General features: G+C 38.9%; 2 protein-coding genes across 2 annotated transcripts; both read right to left on the bottom strand.

Annotated features, from left to right (window-relative positions):
* Positions 1-2452: 2452 nt before the first annotated feature.
* Positions 2453-3497, bottom strand: LOC112846517 (macrophage mannose receptor 1-like). Its single transcript, XM_025906078.1, has 2 exons — positions 3142-3497; positions 2453-2877 (listed from the first exon to the last, which is right to left on the bottom strand). Exons 1-2 carry the CDS (start codon positions 3335-3337, stop codon positions 2534-2536), a joined length of 540 nt encoding a protein of 179 aa, XP_025761863.1. The 5' UTR covers positions 3338-3497; the 3' UTR covers positions 2453-2533.
* An 8054-nt stretch (positions 3498-11551) lies between these two features.
* Positions 11552-13297, bottom strand: LOC106098988 (cerebellin-1-like). Its single transcript, XM_013277257.3, has 3 exons — positions 13033-13297; positions 12218-12349; positions 11552-11939 (listed from the first exon to the last, which is right to left on the bottom strand). The coding sequence occupies exons 1-3, from the start codon at positions 13277-13279 to the stop codon at positions 11662-11664; spliced, it is 657 nt and encodes a 218-aa protein (XP_013132711.2). The 5' UTR covers positions 13280-13297; the 3' UTR covers positions 11552-11661.
* Positions 13298-18851: the final 5554 nt, after the last annotated feature.

Genomic DNA, 18851 nt, shown 5'->3' with positions numbered 1-18851 from the left:
CCTCCATCTAACACACTGTAAACACTGCAATAGTTACACCCTTTTTTACACAGGCTTTTTTCTACTCTGTAATATTCTTTTCAATTTTCTTGATATTTATTTATAATCACCTCTGTTAATCCTTGATATTTATAATTGAGTGATCTGTATATGTTAGTGCTATTTCTTATATCTCGATTTTAATCATCACTATTCATTTTAAAGCTCAGTTTTTAAAATCTTACAATGTAACTACAGCCCAGCCCATGCAGCAGTATATTAATGACTAACTTTATATTGCAGTTGTTCTCCTGACTGAAGTTTGGTCCATTAACAGCATCCTGCCATGCGATTACATTTGTTCCTAACCGTAGGGATCCCTCATTCAGTGGAAAAAGTTACCGTTCATCCTCCAGCATCACTGCGTTTATGTTATGCTAACCAAAGCTGCCCATATGGAAAAGAAATAGGGGTAACACTTTATAATAAGTGCACACTATTAAGCATTAGTTAATCATCTGTTAAGCATTAGTTAATGGCTACTTCTCTCTACAGCATCTACAAAGTATTTCTCATTATCAGTTAATAGTTTTCAAGCACTGCTTTAAACACTTTATTCATGATGAATAAGCTAATGTACAACACTTTTTATTAATTATGTTTTCATGTTCTAAAACTCATTGATTAATCATTTATAAACGCTACTCTGCATCAGTTACAAACCACTCATTTCAGGATGTTCAATGGTATACAAAACCATTGGTGAAAGGTAAGTAGATGGTTAACATACCCTACATAATACTATAAACTCTACATATACTACACATAGTAATAATACATTGCATTGGATTTATATAGCGCTTTTCAAGGCACCCAAAGCGCTTTACAATGCCATTATTCATTCACGCTCACATTCACACACTGGTGGAGGCAAGCTACAGTTGTAGCCACAGCTGCCCTGGGGCAGGCTGACAGAAGCGAGGCTGCCATAACGCGCCATCGGCCCCTCTGGCCAACACCAGTAGGCGGTAGGGTAAAGTGTCTTGCCCAAGGACACAACAACCAGGACAGAGAGGCCGGGGATCGAACCGGCGACCTTCCGGTTACAGGTGCCCTTCCCAGCCCCCTTAGTAGTTTCAAACTAGATGTTTTATCAACACTGAATATCAGGGTTACATCAGTCAGCTGCTATATCTTAATAAATGTCTTACAATACATTTATAACTGTCACTTAAAGGCTGTCAAAGCTGTAACTCACTATCGACCAACTTCTTTTTCGATAGATTAACTATAAATACTCATAAATACCTTAATAAACTTATTTAGGAAGTTACAAACCATTTACTACTTGTTAGTAAAGTATCTTGAGTGAGCCCATCTAAAGTGGGGACCATATATACTTTAAAAACTTTCACATCTATAAATAGGTTGTAAAGTACATTGTAACAAAAAATAAATGACAACACACAGGGTAGATCCAGAACGCACTGTATTTTTAAGATGCCAATCACAAAAACAGGAGAACAATGCTTACAGATTGGACACACAAAGTTTGATACAGAAATAAAAAGTGTCATAAACTATCAGCCAATATTTGAGGTAATACAGAACACAGCTGGATGCAAACTATATGACCTGTAGCTCTTTACATAAAGTTTTCAAACAACATTTTCAAAAAGAAAAGAAAAAGCAGTAGCAACATTAACTTTTAGAATTATTATTATTATTATTATTTTATTATCACATGAAACATCTGCCAGCTTTTTATCTCCATTATCGTATCTTTTCCTCCCACAGTTCCCAGGTGACTCATTACCAGTTCTTCCACTCAGATTCCAGCTGCTGTCATTTTGAATGTATTCCACTCCTGGCAGAGACCAATGCCACATCCTGTTTCCACCTGTGTTGTTGTTCAGTCCAATCCAGGCTTCTCCTTGATTCGGTGTGGAGTTACGGAGTCTGCTCATGTCTGTCATGTCAAACACTTTGGCCAGGTCTGTATATTTCTCTCTGCAGTATCTCTGTGCTTTATACCAGCTCTTGTTTTCTTCAATAAAGTGGTACTCATACAGGCGGCATGTAAAGAAGCAGCACTGACCTGAAATGCGGAAATATCATATAGAGATTATATGAGATTATTTAATTAGCTTTTTTATTCTTTAAAGAGAAAAGGCACTAAAACAAAAGTGACCAGCTGCTCAATTTACTTCACTCAGACATGTCTCGAGTTTCTCACAGATAGTTTGCAAAATATTTGCATCAACAAAGACTGTCGAGCAGACAGTCCAGTTTATACAGACTTTCACAAACTTCACAATCACATTGATTGTCATAGAACATCATTATGAAAAAAGTAGTTATGTGGTTTTTGTGACAGTTTGCAATATAAATGCTCTGGTTTGTGGCATTCGTTTTTCAATATTGTGCAGTTTACGACTATAGATTTTTTTGTTTTGCTCTTAGTTAGAATTTTCCCATCACCAAAAACTCACACAGCGGAAAACTACAAAATCAAAAAATTCACTCCAGAATGAAGTCTGTAATAAATGGAGTCTTATTTGAAACAAACAAAATTAAATATCTCATTGTCTGTCTGACTGAACCACTCATACTGTCCTCCACTCTGCATGCCCACAGCCACGTCACACTCTTCAGTCATTCCATTTTTGCCCCACTTCTCAGAGCAGACCAGCTGATCATTGACCCAGAACCACAGATCCAGAGTGCAGGAGTAGCGCAGGCCGAGCCAGACAAAAGGACTCGAGGCGTTGCTTGCTTTGTCTTGCACCCATCCCTGTTCTTGAGGGTTAGTGATGGAAACCAGGTCCCTGTGAAATGTTCTGCAGTAATCCAAGGCCTCCTCCCAGGTCTTGTTTTCTTTGATCAGGATCAATTTATCTGCCATAAAAACAAAAAACAGGTTCGATTGAATCTCATGAGAACATGAGAAACTCTCTATGCTGTTGATGTTGTTCTACTAAAGCAAAAATTACAAAAAGCTTGTGTGTTACTCTGCCCTTAGTACTATAGTTATAATATTAATATGAAATATAATATTAATGAACTTTGTGCAGAAAGTCGACAACATCCTCAAATAATTGTGTTTTTAAACTATTAGGAATCCAAAACAACTTCTCTCCGTATTTACAGACGAAAACTCACCATCATGACAGAAGAAGGGTTTTTCTTTGTCACATTCATCAGAGCTCCATTTTCCTGATCTGTTTAACAGAGTCATAGCACATGTCTTGTTGCTTTGTTCATCATTGAATAACTGCATATCCCAGTATCTGAAAGAGAAATCACTCCCATCTGACCACCTCCAGCTGTCTCTGAACAGACCGACCCACACACTCATGTTACGGCCAATGAACAGGCCAATGATTTGTTTTTGTCATAATGGTTAACCAAAAAAAGCATTGTTAGGATGTGATATTGGAGTTTGATGAAATATTTCAGCTTTCAGAAACAAATCACTACATTAGTTGAGCCAGCAGGGGGGGGTACAGACATATACAGCATACGTATAAACTGCAGTAGCAAAGCAACATTGGTCACAAGGCATGGAGAAAAAAATACACTGGAAATACAAATAAAAGAATATACACAACGTTACAACCAGTTATTGCCTCTTCCAGCAGATCATTTTGGATGAGAAGATTTTCCAAGCTTCGACAGTTGTGGGTCGAGCTTTATTTAATCTTGCAGTAGTATGTTCAAAAATAACTATACAGAGAAGACATCGTATCCACAATACTTCCATACAAATGTCAGGACTGAACCAATGCTTTGTAATTGTCTTCTTTGCAGATGTGAATCCGGCAAACAAAATTTTGCATTGTATTTGTTTTAAGGAGATGCCAGAGGTATCATTAAGGAGACAAATGTAAGAACGTGCCTGGTGATGAATTGTTGCATATGTGACGGTGATACGTAGCCTATAGTTTCATCTGGAATCTCTTATAGGGTGTAATGTATGCTCTGTGGATGGTTTTGAAACAACTTAGTTGATGTGCCAGGTTCCTGGAAGTCAAACTTAGATTAGACCACACTGTATCCCAGTCTATAAAAACCTGTAGTTCTCACAGTTCCCTAATCCAAATAGATTCAATGGGCAGAGCCTTTACAAGATTCATCTTGTGCTTGCTGAAGTGATGCCGGACTCTTGGATTAGCTGGATAAAGTCACTGCCTCCTACATTTATCATGTACATGTATCGAGGCACATTAGACTGAGTATCTAACTCTAATTCTGTTTTTCCTCATAAGCAAATTCAAAACAAATATCACGCTCAGTATGTTTGTGTAAGGCATACAGACTTTAACACGTGACCATCAGGCAGTGTCATAAAGGCTGAGAGCTCTTGGCTCGACTCCGGCCAGAAATGAAGTGAAAAGCTCAACATCCAGTCTTATGTGTGATTTATAGAGACTAAATCAGTCTGTTCTTTGTGTGCTGTTGCTGGTAGTAACTTTATTCTTTATTCTTAATCAAAAAATGAATCAAAATATAAGTTTGATTAATATGTTAACAGAGAAATGTAGTGTGAGGAGTGAAAATGTCTTAAAAAATACAGTTAAAGAAAAACAGGAAAATGTCAAATAACAAAAACAACTCCCACATGTGCTGAAAATCAAGAGGCTATCCGGTCTTTAAGTCTGACGTCACTAGCCGTGTCTGGGCCCAAACTCCGCTGCAGGTCTCTAAGTCAAACGAGCACTGCGGGATCACTGAGAGTTGAAAACTGTCTAGATTCTTTCATCTGTAATAAAATTATCAGTGTTCTGCTCTACCAGGTGTAAAAATTGAGTTTAACATCCAGGTATCCATGAAAATGGAATTTATTAAACTTAATGGAGTTAGAAGTTAACAAGGAGTTAGCTCGCTAGTTTCCATCTAATCTCTACTCGGAGAGATTTCTCAAACAAATTAAAACGTACAGCTCTGCTATCACTTCCGACATAAATAAAGACAGGAAAGTAAACAGCAGTGACGCTTGTAGGGTTACTTTAGTTTGGCTAGCTGATATTTAACGCTGTGCTACATGATCGCTAGCGACACAGCTATGTTAGCATAATATAAACAGTGAAGGTGGAGGATGAACGCTGACTTCTTTCCACTCGATAAAAGTTGCCGTGAGGATTCTCGATGGTTAGAGACAAATGCAATCGCATGGCAGGATGCTGTAAATGGACCAAACTTCAGTCAGGAGAACAACTGAGATAATTCATTAATTAATATACTGCTGCATGGGCTGTGCTGTAGTTGCGTAAGGTTTTAAAAACTGAGCTTTAAAATGAATAGCGGTAATAAAAACCCAGAGAAGTCGACAGTGATCACTGACTGTTTTTAGGGGCTTTTTGACAATACATAGAACCACATACAAAGCATTAAAACATGTTAAGAACACAACAGCCTAATTAAATCCAGGGTAGTTTTGGCCCAGAAGCAGGATTCATCATGTCGTCATTTAAAGACCGGATTACACAATACATTGTTTTTGTTTAAAAAGAATCTGTATTCCTATGTATCATGTTCATAACAACAATTATGTTATTTGTGTCATGTATCGCTGTGTGGCAGGCAGGAGATTGGACCCGAAATGCAGGACTTACTACACATGTGGTTGAACTCAAAATGCAGCTTTATTTGCTGGCATAGATGAAACGGTACAAAACTAAACTAAACTGGGAAGCACTACACACACAGGGAGAACACTGGGTAATGCACACAGCAATGAGGGACGATGCAACAACGAACAGGGCAAGCACAGGCAGTAAATACAAAAAGGTGCACAGGACAAAGAGGAAACAGCTGGGAGACACAGCTGGGAGACACAGCTGATGACGGTTACACATGATGAGACACGGAAGACGCCAAACTGACACAAGACGCAGACCTTCAACGTAAAACAGGAAGTACGGCATGCATGCACAAACACAGGCCAAACACTATGACAACCTGCTCTGGTCCCAAAGATGTGGGATGAAGGCAGGCACAGAGACGCAGACTAGACATAGCACAGAGGGAGCTTTAACTATAAACCTAAAACCAAAACCTAAGAACTAGGGATGCAACGATACCAATTTTTTCAAACCGATCCGATACCGATACTTGGATCTGAGTACTTGCCGATACAGAGTACAAAATCCGATACTTCTACCACACACAAGTTAAACTTAACCAGTAGTAAAGAAACGACCCCAGACAACTCTTTAACACAAACGAAACGTTTACTGAACGTAAGGGCAGAGACAGATACTGTACAACACATCCCTTTTTTAAACTCAAATGATATTCCAATTCCTTAACCAAATGAAATACACTGTATAAATGAAATAATTCCCTTTCAAATTATATTAAACAACCCAACTTATATTATCACCTTTTGGTAAGTGACTCACTAATATACACTCCAAAACACGTTATATAAATCCACTAAACATACAATATTCACACATGGGCGCCACACACACTCACATTCACACTTGTTGCAGGCCTGTTTGCTGCTCACGCCGGACGATGGAGAAAAATCCTCTTCTCCCCAGTAAGAGCACAAAAGTCTGACTTACAGTTCCGTTGCTCGGTAGGTCGCCGTTCACCAGTCCCACACTAAATCCACTCCCTGCGGACCCGTTGCTGTCTCTGCTACAGCACGTTAGCCCGTCACTGTCCAGCTCTCCGACAGTCCATAGCGGCTGCCTCCGTGGTGCAGCCAAGCAGTCCGGGCTAGCCTTTAGCCTCGGCGATCGTAGCTGGAAACACAGTTTTCCACGGTGGTGCGACCGTTGAAACAAAAAGTCACTTCACCCACACTCTGTTGCGAAGCTCCCACACGGTTAGCTTTCTAGTTACACACTCTTTTGTGCTAGTTAACCTCAGTAAAACTAGCCGAGTCTCTCACTTTGGTTCAGCTAACCTCGTGCATCTCTCCATGCCATTCTCTTCTCCTCCTCCATTCCAACAGATACACAGGTCCCGTTTTATGCTACCTTCACGGGCCTCCAGAAAATTAGAACTCTGAACAATATTTTAACTCCCTTCAGAGTTACATACCATAAAATAATACTTTATGATTAACATAACAGTTTGATTGCTCTAATTACCTGTATTTACCTTGTGACATATTACAGGGCAAATTAAATTCAGGGTACAGTTACATCACATAACTGTGAACACCTTATGTTACCGTGGCGTTCAAGTCCATGGGAATTATGAGTATCTACTCCCAAATTCGGGCTACAATAGTATCGGTTCATGGTATCGGTTAACTTTTACGAGTACGAGTACGCACACATTTTACAGTATCGGCCCCGATACCCGATACCAGTATCGGTATCGGTGCATCCCTACTAAGAACAAGAAAACAAGAGTTAACCAGAAACATCGGATAATAATGATCAAAACGAAACCAACTGAGTAGAGAGACTCAGGACCCTGACAATTTGTTAAAAAACATATTGCATTTATTAATTATGTAAATTTCCTGCACCTGACATAGACATCCAAAAAGTTACCCAGTCCACAGTTCTAATGTTGAACGTCATGTTGACGTCCAGGCTGGGTCATGGTTGGACGTCTAAATTGTGGAACTAGTTTGGACGTCGTATAGATTTCCAGAATTTGTCATGGACTGACGGACCAAATATAGCCATGATCTGCACATTTAGCCGACGTGTAATGTTTAGTGGGTGTTCTGTATAACTGGGTTAAAAGGGTTTGTGCTAAAATGAAATCTTAAAATCTGAAATAAATCCAAATTGTGGGCTTGCAATTTGGACTCTATGTTTGATCATCATTACCAGTGCTGTGTTGGAGTGTTTCCAGTAACACAGAGCACATCTAAAGCACTGGATGAGGCCGTCTCTTCTCCAACCAAACCCTTTCAAAAGAGAAGAACAAAATCAGCATTAGCTCAGAGTAGGTTAATTAGATCAGTGGTACCCAACCTTTTTTGTGCCACGGACCAGTTTATGTCCAACAATATTTTCACGGACCGGCCATTAAGGTGTGACAGATAAATGGTAAATGGTAAATGGCCTGTACTTGTATAGCGCTTTTACTAGCCCCGCCTAAGGACCCCAAAGCGCTTTACATACCCAGTCATCCACCCATTCACACACACACACACACATTCACACACTGGTGGAGGCAAGCTACAGTTGTAGCCACAGCTGCCCAATAATAATAAACCCGATTATTATTGTGTGTAATAATCAATTACAAAATTGATTATTATTTTGTGATTGTTATTATTTTTGATTCTGCTTTTGCTTTGCCCTTAATTAACTTAATAAAACTTAATAAAACTTCCTGCTATTAATTCTAAATTGTGGACATTTCATTCTTAATTCTTTGCGAAGCAATAAAGGGAAAAATCTGAGTGTTAATTAGTTTGTTTTTAATATCTCTTGCAGGTTACACCAGCCTTTTGAAGTAACAGTCTGTCAAGAAGACTGAAATCCCTCAGCTCAACTCCAACCACAAATGAATTAAAAGGGCTAAAATCCAGCCTTTGTAGGTGTAATGTAGCACAGAGTGATAAAGTTCTATGTATACATTTTTGCTGATAGTTATTTCTGCTGTAATCAAATCATAAATGTAATCAAAATATAATCAACAATCAATAAAGTGAAATAAGAAAATTATAATTACAACAAAACAATTCCAATGTTTAAACCTTGTAGGCAAAAAATTGTAATCTGAAAGGAAGACACCGTATTTCTGTTTAAGATTGTCACGGTTCTGGGCCTGTGACACAGTATTTGTGTTTGTAATTATGTTCTTTGATTATTGTTTGTTCATGTTTTTGGGTTTCTTTAGTTCTCAGTGATCTTACTTGTGTTAGCTCAGCCTTGAGTCTCTGTGTTTGTTCATTTCCTGTGTCTTCCCAGTTAGTCATGTTTTCATGTCACTGTTAGTTATTCTTGTCTCTGTGCTCCATGTTCTGTTTCTGTGCCTCCCCTGTGTTGTGTGGTTCGTTCTGAGCCTGTCATGTTCCACGTCTCTGTGGCAAGTCTGATTATGTCTCATACTTCTTGTTTTATTTTGATACTCCTTGTCCAACGTCAGTGTATCTAGTTTTGCTTCCCCTTCTCTCTTTGTGTCTGATTTGTCCCAGTTGTGTTTCCCATTGTTCTCCTTCCTCTCGTTATCTTGCCTGTGTGTTTTAGTCCTCAGTCTTCCCCTGTTTGTTGTTGTGTCGTACCATCAAACTCTCACAATGCTGTGTGTTGTGGCTGTGCTCGCCCTTTGTTCATCTTTTTTCCCTACAACATACCACAAAAAGGTTAATTTGCAAAAATCAAAATTAGCTGTATCTAAGCGACGATACCTGAAAGACCACGGGAGCCATACAAGCTAGTTCACGATTATTTTAAATAAAAACAAAACATGTCTATGCAGATGCCCAAAGCTTAACAATACAACCGCTATAAAAAAATTCACTTTTGTACAACCAGATTTTCATTTACTTACATTTGAAACTGTTTTCCTCTCCCACTTCGACCACCATTATCATCAGAAAAAAAATCTCCTTGTATGGCCCGCAATGAATCCTGGGATATGGTAGGACATGAAGGATACACCCGACCCATCCTTGAAATTTGGGAAAATAAGGATGCATTTGTCGCCACATCTGGAGGACTCTTCGAATTTGGACATCCTTCGTTGCGTCGCTGTGACATCATTGCCTCCAAATATGGCATTTGATGCATCCTTTCCCTGATTTTGGACACAGCCTTAGAGCAAGTTTTGAGAATTTTGCACGGGGTTCTACCTCCTCAAAAAGTATTTTATGCAGCATTTTATCCTGCATGGCTAAAGGGAGATTTAATCTGCAGCTGGAGTGTTCTCGCTCACTGAAACCTAATCAAAACCATTATTTTTCTTCAAATTTTTGAAATGATTTGATTATGTGAACATTGTTAACTGATTGAGATGTTTGCTTTGTCCTTACTAAATTGCTTAAGAAAGGATCCTATCAGCAACTAGAGGTAATTTTTTGGGCATTCCTTTTTTTGGATTCTTTTGAAATGTAAATGTAAAACTTGGGTATTAACATTTTATTTTTGTAAGGTTCTTATTGGTTATTCTAGCCTTTCACATTTAATAGATCCCTGTAAGCTATTTTTCAAGCCACAAAAGATAAATCCCAACAAATTTCCAAGTGCCATAGATCATTATGGGGAGCATTAATGAATGTGGCTGTTGATTGTACCTTATTCGGGGTTGCTAGTGGGGGGCATATTCTAGCAGACTTTGTGGTAGGCATTCAGACAGAGGTAATGAGTGCTGGGTAAATCCCCCAAGTACTAGCTTTAATCCATTTCTGTAATACCCCTAGGATCAGAGACACTGACCCCTTGAACTTCTGTAGAGATCTAACTGGGATCTTTACAGTAGTTAACAAAAAACTTTATGTATGCAATTGCGATAGCCAGTGACAGGGATTAGGTAATGATTCATTTTGAAAATTGCAACATTTCTAGCTACTGCTGCGTAGTGTAACAATAATGTGTATCAGGCATGTCAAACATAAGGCCTGGGGAGCAGAATTGGACCACAAGACCTGGCCTGCTGAGCTGATTTGGAGGGCATCAGTTTTTGGACTTTTAACTGTATTTTGTTTTGTTGACATTTTAAAGCTTTTAAAAGTGCATTAAAAAAAGGTGAGTCCAAAAATTGTTAAAAATAAAAATAACGTTTATTTGAATGGCAGAAATACCCTGCAAAGCATGAAAGCTATGAAAAGGCTGGAACTTGATGACAATAATAAATTTGTTTATTATGTAAGCAGGTAAAAGCTGTTTTTTGCAATGGTGTGTTTTTTTTTTTTTAGCAAATCTGGCATAGATAACGTGTATCTCTTGCTAAGAAGTTGTTCTTGTGGCTGCTTGGGTCTTGGGGAAGTAAATCTCCTTTAATTTTATAACCCTGGCCCCTACACAGGTCATAACATGAAAGATCCTCTATTTTTCCTGCATTTCTGTTCTATGTTCACTAATTCATTTTGTGCTTATAATTCAAAGTTATATAATGTTGACAGGCTCAAAACAGAGGGACCTCCACATAGGTGCCAATACATGGCTGTTTTTGAGAAACGTGGCATCTTTTCAGGCATCAGTTTGTTGATGAACGCAGCTTAAATGCCCCAGTTTGTTTATCCTCCTCACTCCTAAAAATGCTTATAAGTTACTCCCATTTATTTGCACCCCAACAATTGTTTAGTATACATCATCAACACATAATTGTGAAGTAGGAGTGGAGGCGGTCCCTGTAAGTTTCAAAAGTCATACATTATGGTACGTAAATTATTTACTTCAATTTTATTCATTGATCTCACATTTTTATATTCAGGATCAAGCAGAAAAAAAAGCAAAACAACGTTGTTTATAAAGCAATAAACTTTAATACAGAAACTACTCAAAGCATCTTACTAAAGATTTTTTTAAAAGCTATCGAAATGCAGTTAACAATAGGCAATGTAATGAAACTCAAATCAATTAAATTGACATAAACATGCATCTTAAAATTATTTCAAATTCAAGAGTGATAATAAAATTAAAGCACAAAATTATTAAGCACATTTGAATGTTACAGAAATTGGTTTGATTTGTGTCAAGCATCGTATTTAAAGAAGCTCTGGCCTGTCATCCTAAGCAGACATACATTTACTTTTTCTTACGTCTGTGTGACCAAAAAACCACTAAAAGTTGTGTGGTCGGCTCCCCAAACATATGTGTTTGCAGCCATGCTCACATACACTTGGTCTCCTTGCTGCAGCTGCAGGAACACAGCGTTTCCTCCGTTATCAGCTCCGTCGCTTTCTGTCTTATGATCAGATGTTATGACCGTCATCCCAGTATTCTTGAAAATACGCAGATAATGTGAATAGCTTCTTCCACCGTGATAGAAGATGGTAAAGTAATAAACACCTGCAACAGGTGCTGTAAAGACACCTGAAGAATAAAAGAGTGTTGGTCACATCAAAAAGAAAAGGAAAAAGTAATGGAAATTCAAATTTGATCATTACTTCTCATCATTTAACTACATATAAATGTCAGATTTGTAAATTGCTTTTGAAATTTTTAATAACTGAGTTTAGTACATTTAATTTTACAATAACAATAAATAGAATTTTCCAAAACTGAACTGCAAACATGTTTTCATCTTGCACTTATATCTCTTTTACTTAGTGAATAAAACAAATGAGCATACAAGAGACTGTAAATCTTACCTGTGACTGGACTGTAGGCATTGCCAAAGTTTGTAATTACTTTCTTATAGTCTATAATTATGTCTGTGTTGAAGGGTCCGATGTGTACATCGCCTCTTCCTGCTGTTGCACTGAATATTATCTTGGTTCTTTCTGTGAAAATCAAATCATAAAGATAAAATTGTTGTAAATGTAGGTTCCACACTGACTTTGAAGCTCTTGAGCTGCAGAGACATTATGACTTATCTGTAAGGATACACAGACGATCAGGTGTATCAGATTTCTTTATGTCTTCATATTTTGTCAACATGTCTCAGCAGATAAATGTGACATTTAGCTTTTAATTTGGAAAATTACTATTGTATTATTAATGAGCTTTTAGATAACATGGATGTTATCTGGTCTTCAAAATGTCATAATTGTTTTAAGCTTTTTCATCTTAGTATACAGCACTTTAATAAGACAAACAGTGTAATTAATTTTGCGTTCTTATATGAAAATTTTGGGTGGTCCTACCAAATTTCCAGGTTGTTAGAGAGACATAAACTCTTTGTTTTTTACTCAGTACACGATTTCCCGATACACAATTTTTGTAAAAATAGAAACAAGGCGTTGCTCAAGACTTTTTATTTTACAGCACTGAATTTCAGGGAGTAGTTGCTCTATTGTCAGGTTTGAAAACATAAAATAAGAGCATCAACACCTTCCATCTCCCTTCCTAAACTAATTTTTTTGAAGATTGTTAACTTTGAGTCAAATTAATTGTGAGTATTCAGCCAGAATGAATAAAATGCTTAACAGTTTAATCAATTAAATCTGACTTCATTTTGTTTTACCTTTGCTTTGCAGCTCCAAAATTTGGTTTTCGCTGTCTTTCAGCCTGGTTACTGTCTCCTTTAGGCGGATTTCAGTTTCCTTCAGTTTTGTTTCCATAGATTTCACTTTTTCTGTCACGGCCCCAAAATCTTTCAGGAGGTTACACATGTCAGGATGGTATGGATTCATTTCAGTGGTATTAACACCACTGTGGGCCAAAGTCAAGCCACAAAACAAGAAAATAGACCGTAAAATGTTAAAATTCATTTTCGAAGCTGTTTCAGCACCACTCTGCAGACTCTCTGATTAATATGATCAAACTGGCTGTTTTGATGTTGTTTAATAATAAGCAGTTCTCTTGTCTGCATCTTTATATCTCTTATCTGTTTGTACCAGTTGGACTCTGCAAAGCACAATGAGGAAATTGTTTTTCTACTTCCTGACACAGAGGCTTGATTGGTTGACAGTTTAAGACCTTGAACATTGTTAGGTAGGCTGTAAAAGTAACGTTTATTTGAATGGCAGAAATACCCTGCAGAGCACGAAAGCTATGACAAGGCTTTAAGTGGTGTTTAGGAACTTTAAATCACTAAAATAAATTTATTATGTCAAAGGCAAGGTTAATCTGCTTTTTTGCAACACTACAGAATTCAGCAAATCTGGTATACATAAAATATGTCATATATTATCTTACTCTCACTCTTCGGGTAATCTAGGAAGGTCAGACTCTGTTTTTGATTTACTGTTTTATGAGGTTATTTGTGTTCCTTGGAGCTCAGTTTTGTTTTGTTGTTTTCTTCTTGGTTTAAAGGGGAAATGAAATGCTACACATATACAGCCTAATTTACATCATTGAGCCCTGCTCTCAAAAACCGGCATAGGTGTAACTCTGTCTGCGAAGCTGGATTTAATAAATAACCGTTATAGGTTCCGTGTCTTATTAAACACCATTAATTCTGTTACCAAACCTTCACCTACCCCACACTTACCAGTGTCTCCAGCCACCTGTGAAACCTTTTTACAGTTTCTTGTTAAAGATAAGATAAACCTTTATTAGTCCCACATGTGAGAAATGTGTTGTGTCACAGCTGAAAGTGGACAGTGCAAAGTTACAGTAGCAAAAATTAAGAAAAACACTGGAATAGAATAAGATGAAAAAGAACAACATATGTCACAACCCGGCTCAAAGGATGTGACACACAGTCTGTAAGATATTTTAATGAAATAAAGTAAAGAAACTGTAAGTGATACAACAGTCATAACTGAACATAACCAAAGGACCATGATGAGCCCCAGATGAAGAGAGAGAGAGAGAGAGAGAGAGGTTCAGTCATGGTAGCTTTATATACTGGGACTGGCCTTCTCAGGTGTGCTGTATCTATAATTGGGTCAGCTCCACCTAACACATACCTGAAAGAGACAGTCAACAAGAAAACAAGAAAACAAGGCCAGCCCACTGGCTGTCACACATGGTATATACAATAGAATAAAATGCTACGTTGTTAGAAAAAAAATACACCAGCCACTGAAGGAGCTGCTCAGTGCTGTCAGAGTCTCCTGCATGGGGTGGGAGATGTTGTCCAACAGGGATGACAGCTTAGCCACCATTCTCCTGCCACTCACCACCTCCACTGGGTCCAGAGGGCATCCTAGAACAGAGCTGGCCCTCCAGATCAGCCTGTTCAGTCTCTTCCTGTCCCCAGCAAAGATGCTGCCCCCCCAGCAGACCACACCGTAAAAGATGGCTGAGGCCACCACAGAGTCATAGAAGGTCTTCAGCAGTGGGCCCTTCACTCCAAAAGACCTGAGTCTCTGCAGCAGGTACAGCCTGCTCTGCCCTTTTCTGTAGAGAGCATCTGAATTGTGAGTCCAGTAGAGTTTAATCATCAGGTGAACACCAAGGATCATGTAGCTATGCACAGCATCAATGTCCATACCTTGGATGTTTAGTGGTTGTTGTGGAAGTCTACCACCAGCTCCTTGGTTTGTCCAGTGTTGATCTGGAGGTAGTTCTGCTGGCACTGGTCCACAAAGTCTTGGGTCAGTTCTCTGTACTCCTTGTTGTCCCCATCAGTGATGAGGCCGACTATTGAAGAGTCATCAGAAAACTTCTGCAGGAAGCATCATCCCCTCCAATATCAAGTTGGCAGGCAAACTGAAGTGTGTCCAGTGATGAGCTCACCTGAGGCTGAAGCTGAGCCAGGGTCTTCATCAGGTGGGATGTCAGAGCCACCAGCCTGTAGATGTTGAGGTCTTTGGGACGTGGATTTCCAGAGCTGTGGAACTCTCTCCAGCCTCAGGCTCATGTTGAAGATGTGCTCCATCACCCGACGCAATTGACACGGGCAGGACCTGATGACTCTTGAGCTCATGCAATCTGGACCCGCTGCCTTCTTGGCTTTAATCCTCAGTTCCCTTCTAACCTGGGTGGATGAGAGAGACAGGCTGGAGCCTTGTGTTGGATGTGTGCTGGATGCTGTGGTTCAGGGTGGGGAGTAGTGACCAGGGTGTGTGGAGGAGGTGTGAAGTGGCTGAGGTGTCAGAGATGGAACACCAGCAGTGGGAGTGGGTGAATCTGCAGCTGATGTTGGAGACTGCATCCTGGATGAATCACACCTGTTAAAGATCAGGTTGATGAGGTATCACCGCTCCAGCTTATGATCCTTCTGTTCCCGTGTATTCCTCAACTGTGTTTGATCACTTTGAGCCTGTTTCTCTGTGTACTTCGGCTGAAGTAGGGCCCTCTGGAAAAGTCCAGAACTCCCATTGCAAAAAATCTGGGAGTGTTCTTTGATGGCAGTTTTTCATTTGACAAACAAATAAATCCTGTTGTAAAAGCCAGCTTCTTCCAGCTCAGGGCGCTTGCAAAATTAAGAACATTTTGTCATCTGTTGACCTTAAGAAAGTGATTTATGGATTTATTTCAACCAGGCTTGATTACTGTAATAATCTTTATTTTGGTATCAGCCAGGCTCTGCTCTCTCGTCTTCAGCTTGTTCAGAATGCTGCAGCCCAACTCTTGACAGGCGAACACGATGATATTTCCCCAGTGTTGGCTCGTTCACACTGGCTTCCAGTACGTTATAGAATTGATTTTTAGATTTTACTGTTTGTTTTTAAGTCTCTAAATGGATTAGCTCCAAAATACCTCTCTGATCTTGTAACTAAAAATAGTCAAATAGAACTCTTAGGTCAGCTGATAAGTTGCTTCTGATTGTTCCTAGCAGCAAACTAAAACCCAGAGGAGACCGGGACTTTGTGATTGCTGCGCCTAAACTTGAATAGTCTGCTTCTTCAAATTAAGACCTCTACAAAACTCAACATTTGTAAATCTCATTGAGAAACATACAAACACAATATTATATGTTCTATTTATATTTTAAAATCTATTTACATTTTTAAAAATATCTACTTATCAAACTTATTTGTGGTAACATCATGACAAAAAATGCACACAAAAAAGATGTTCTAAAATGACAATTTTATTCATTTCTGTCCATTTGATGTCATAAATAATATTACACACATTGATAGATGATGCACAAATTGGGGCGATCGTGGCTCAAGAGTTAGGAGTTCGCCTTCTAATTGGAAGGTTGCCAGTTCGAGCCCCGGCTCGGACAGTCTCGGTCGTTGTGTCCTTGGGCAAGACACTTCACCCGTTGCCTACTGGTGGTGGTCAGAGGGCCCGGTGGCGCCAGTGTCCGACAGTCTCGCCTCTGTCAGTGCGCCCCAGGGTGGCTGTGGCTACAATGTAGCTTGCTAGCACAATTTAAGAAGCCTGAGTAGCAAAAGTACAAAGTGAAACAAATGGTTGAACAGAAGAAAATAGTTACAAGATGGATGTGTAAAACAGAGCTACAAATACAGTGATGGAGAATGAGCAAAACACAACAAACAAGCAGAACCTATAATCCATCCTTTGGTATACAATTATAACAAACAGCATTTATAGTCAGAGCCATGGGAAGGGAGTGCTGAAGTGTTTGTGTGTGTGTCTGCACAGAGGTGGAGGGGACTCCCACACTCCTGTGTACACAGCAGACAAAAAATGTCACAGATACACAGAGAGTTCAAGTATTCCAGTCTTGCAACTCTTAGGACAGCAGTCAAGACATATAATTTAAGCCTATTCGCACAAAGTTAACTTAATATTTTAAAGCCCCTGTGGCTTAGTGGGTAGAGCAGACCATCTGCTAGTGGCAAGGTTGGTGGTTTGATCCATGGCTCCACTTAAACTGTGTGTCATAGATCCTGAGTCCTAAATTACCCCCTTATCCCCCAAGGCTTGAAGTATAAGAGGCAATCTGCTTAAAATGAGTAGAAAAGCAAATACATACACTTATATTATTTTCTTAAGGATTAATAAAGTATTCTGATTCTGATCCATACCAACACCAGTCCATGCACCACAAAGTCAAGTTCCCTGTTGCATCCGAGGGATTAATGTCAAATTACTTCTTAAAGTTACTTTCATCTAGGTGCAAGATTTTAATGCTCCCCAAAATTGTTATTATAATATGTCCTAATATTTTTTTCTTAAAGAAATAACAGGAATAGTGTCTAAAGTGTTTTAACACGTTGATATTTACAATATATTTTGTCATTTCTGTCTTTTGCAGGTGTTTCAACACACAAAGACCTCCTAGTTCCCAGCCATGTTGTTTTTTTCCCCCCCTTTTAGTTATTTTCTGTAATTTCATTGTTCATATTGTTTCTATAAAATGTATACATTTCCACTGCTGTATGTATGACCTATTTTTTACAGGATCTTCATCATGGCATGCTATAGTAAAGAAATGTTGAAATTTGGCCAATGAAATGCCCAATGGGCAAGTAAGCAAACTGTTACTGCACACCCAATCATACATATTGCCAACCACATTCAGTGCATGTGATTATTGCTGCTTTTGCACAGCAGAGATAATCAAAGGATTGCTGTTTTTCTCATTTTGTTTCAGATGTGGACTGAAGTACGGGAGGATCTCACCACCAAACAAACACTCAGTAAATGAGTAGATGTGAGACTGAGACGTCACATCGTAAAAGGACACAAGACCTTTCTTGTAATCTACAAACACCCCAACTTTCTGAGGTTTTCCTTTAACCGAAAGGCTCACGGTTGGTGTTTTCAGGGCTGCATGTTTCTGGTCTTCATAATGTACAGTAGCCCAGTAACCGTTGTCAGGACTGATTGAGAGTTTCCCCTTGCGGTTTGCATCACATCTCACCACACCCAGATCCCACTCGGTCTTTTTGCTGACGTCCACCTCCCAGTACACAAAACTGTGTTTCTAAAACATTTTTGTAGAGCTGGTCTATTAATTAGAAGGTTAGTAGTTCAGTCCTGGCTCCTCAAATCTGTGTGTCAAAGTATCTTTGGGCAAGATGCTGACCCCTGAGTTGACTCCAGTGCTCCCCCTGGAGGCTGAATGTCAGCATTTGTGTCAATGAATGAAAGAGATTTGTAGGAAGAAAGTGTTTCATCTAAGTGCATGATGATAATGGTTGGCATGTGACACTCAGAGGATTAGGCTTCAAATCTCCTGATGAGGTATTATTCAATTTTTATTAGGGACATCAGAGTGGGTCTCTTCTGCTTTAAACACATTTTTAATTGCAAGTTGGAGAATGTTCACTTGGATAATGCCAAGAGTTCTCAGGTGAATGACACAGTTTTTGAGGAAATGACATTTTTTATTTTTTGCCATTAGGGTCGAACGTGTAAGAGTTACAAAGGATTTCCTGTAGAAATAAATGTACCAAGAATTCTTGTAAGGAGTGTTGATTGTTACACTTGCAACTGAGTATTTAATTATGGTTTTTGTGACAGTTTACA

This window comes from Oreochromis niloticus, linkage group LG3 (assembly GCF_001858045.2).
Source record: "Oreochromis niloticus isolate F11D_XX linkage group LG3, O_niloticus_UMD_NMBU, whole genome shotgun sequence".
NCBI lineage: Eukaryota > Metazoa > Chordata > Actinopteri > Cichliformes > Cichlidae > Oreochromis > Oreochromis niloticus.
Note: the sequence above shows the minus strand (reverse complement) of the source record. Positions and strands in the feature narration are given on the sequence as shown.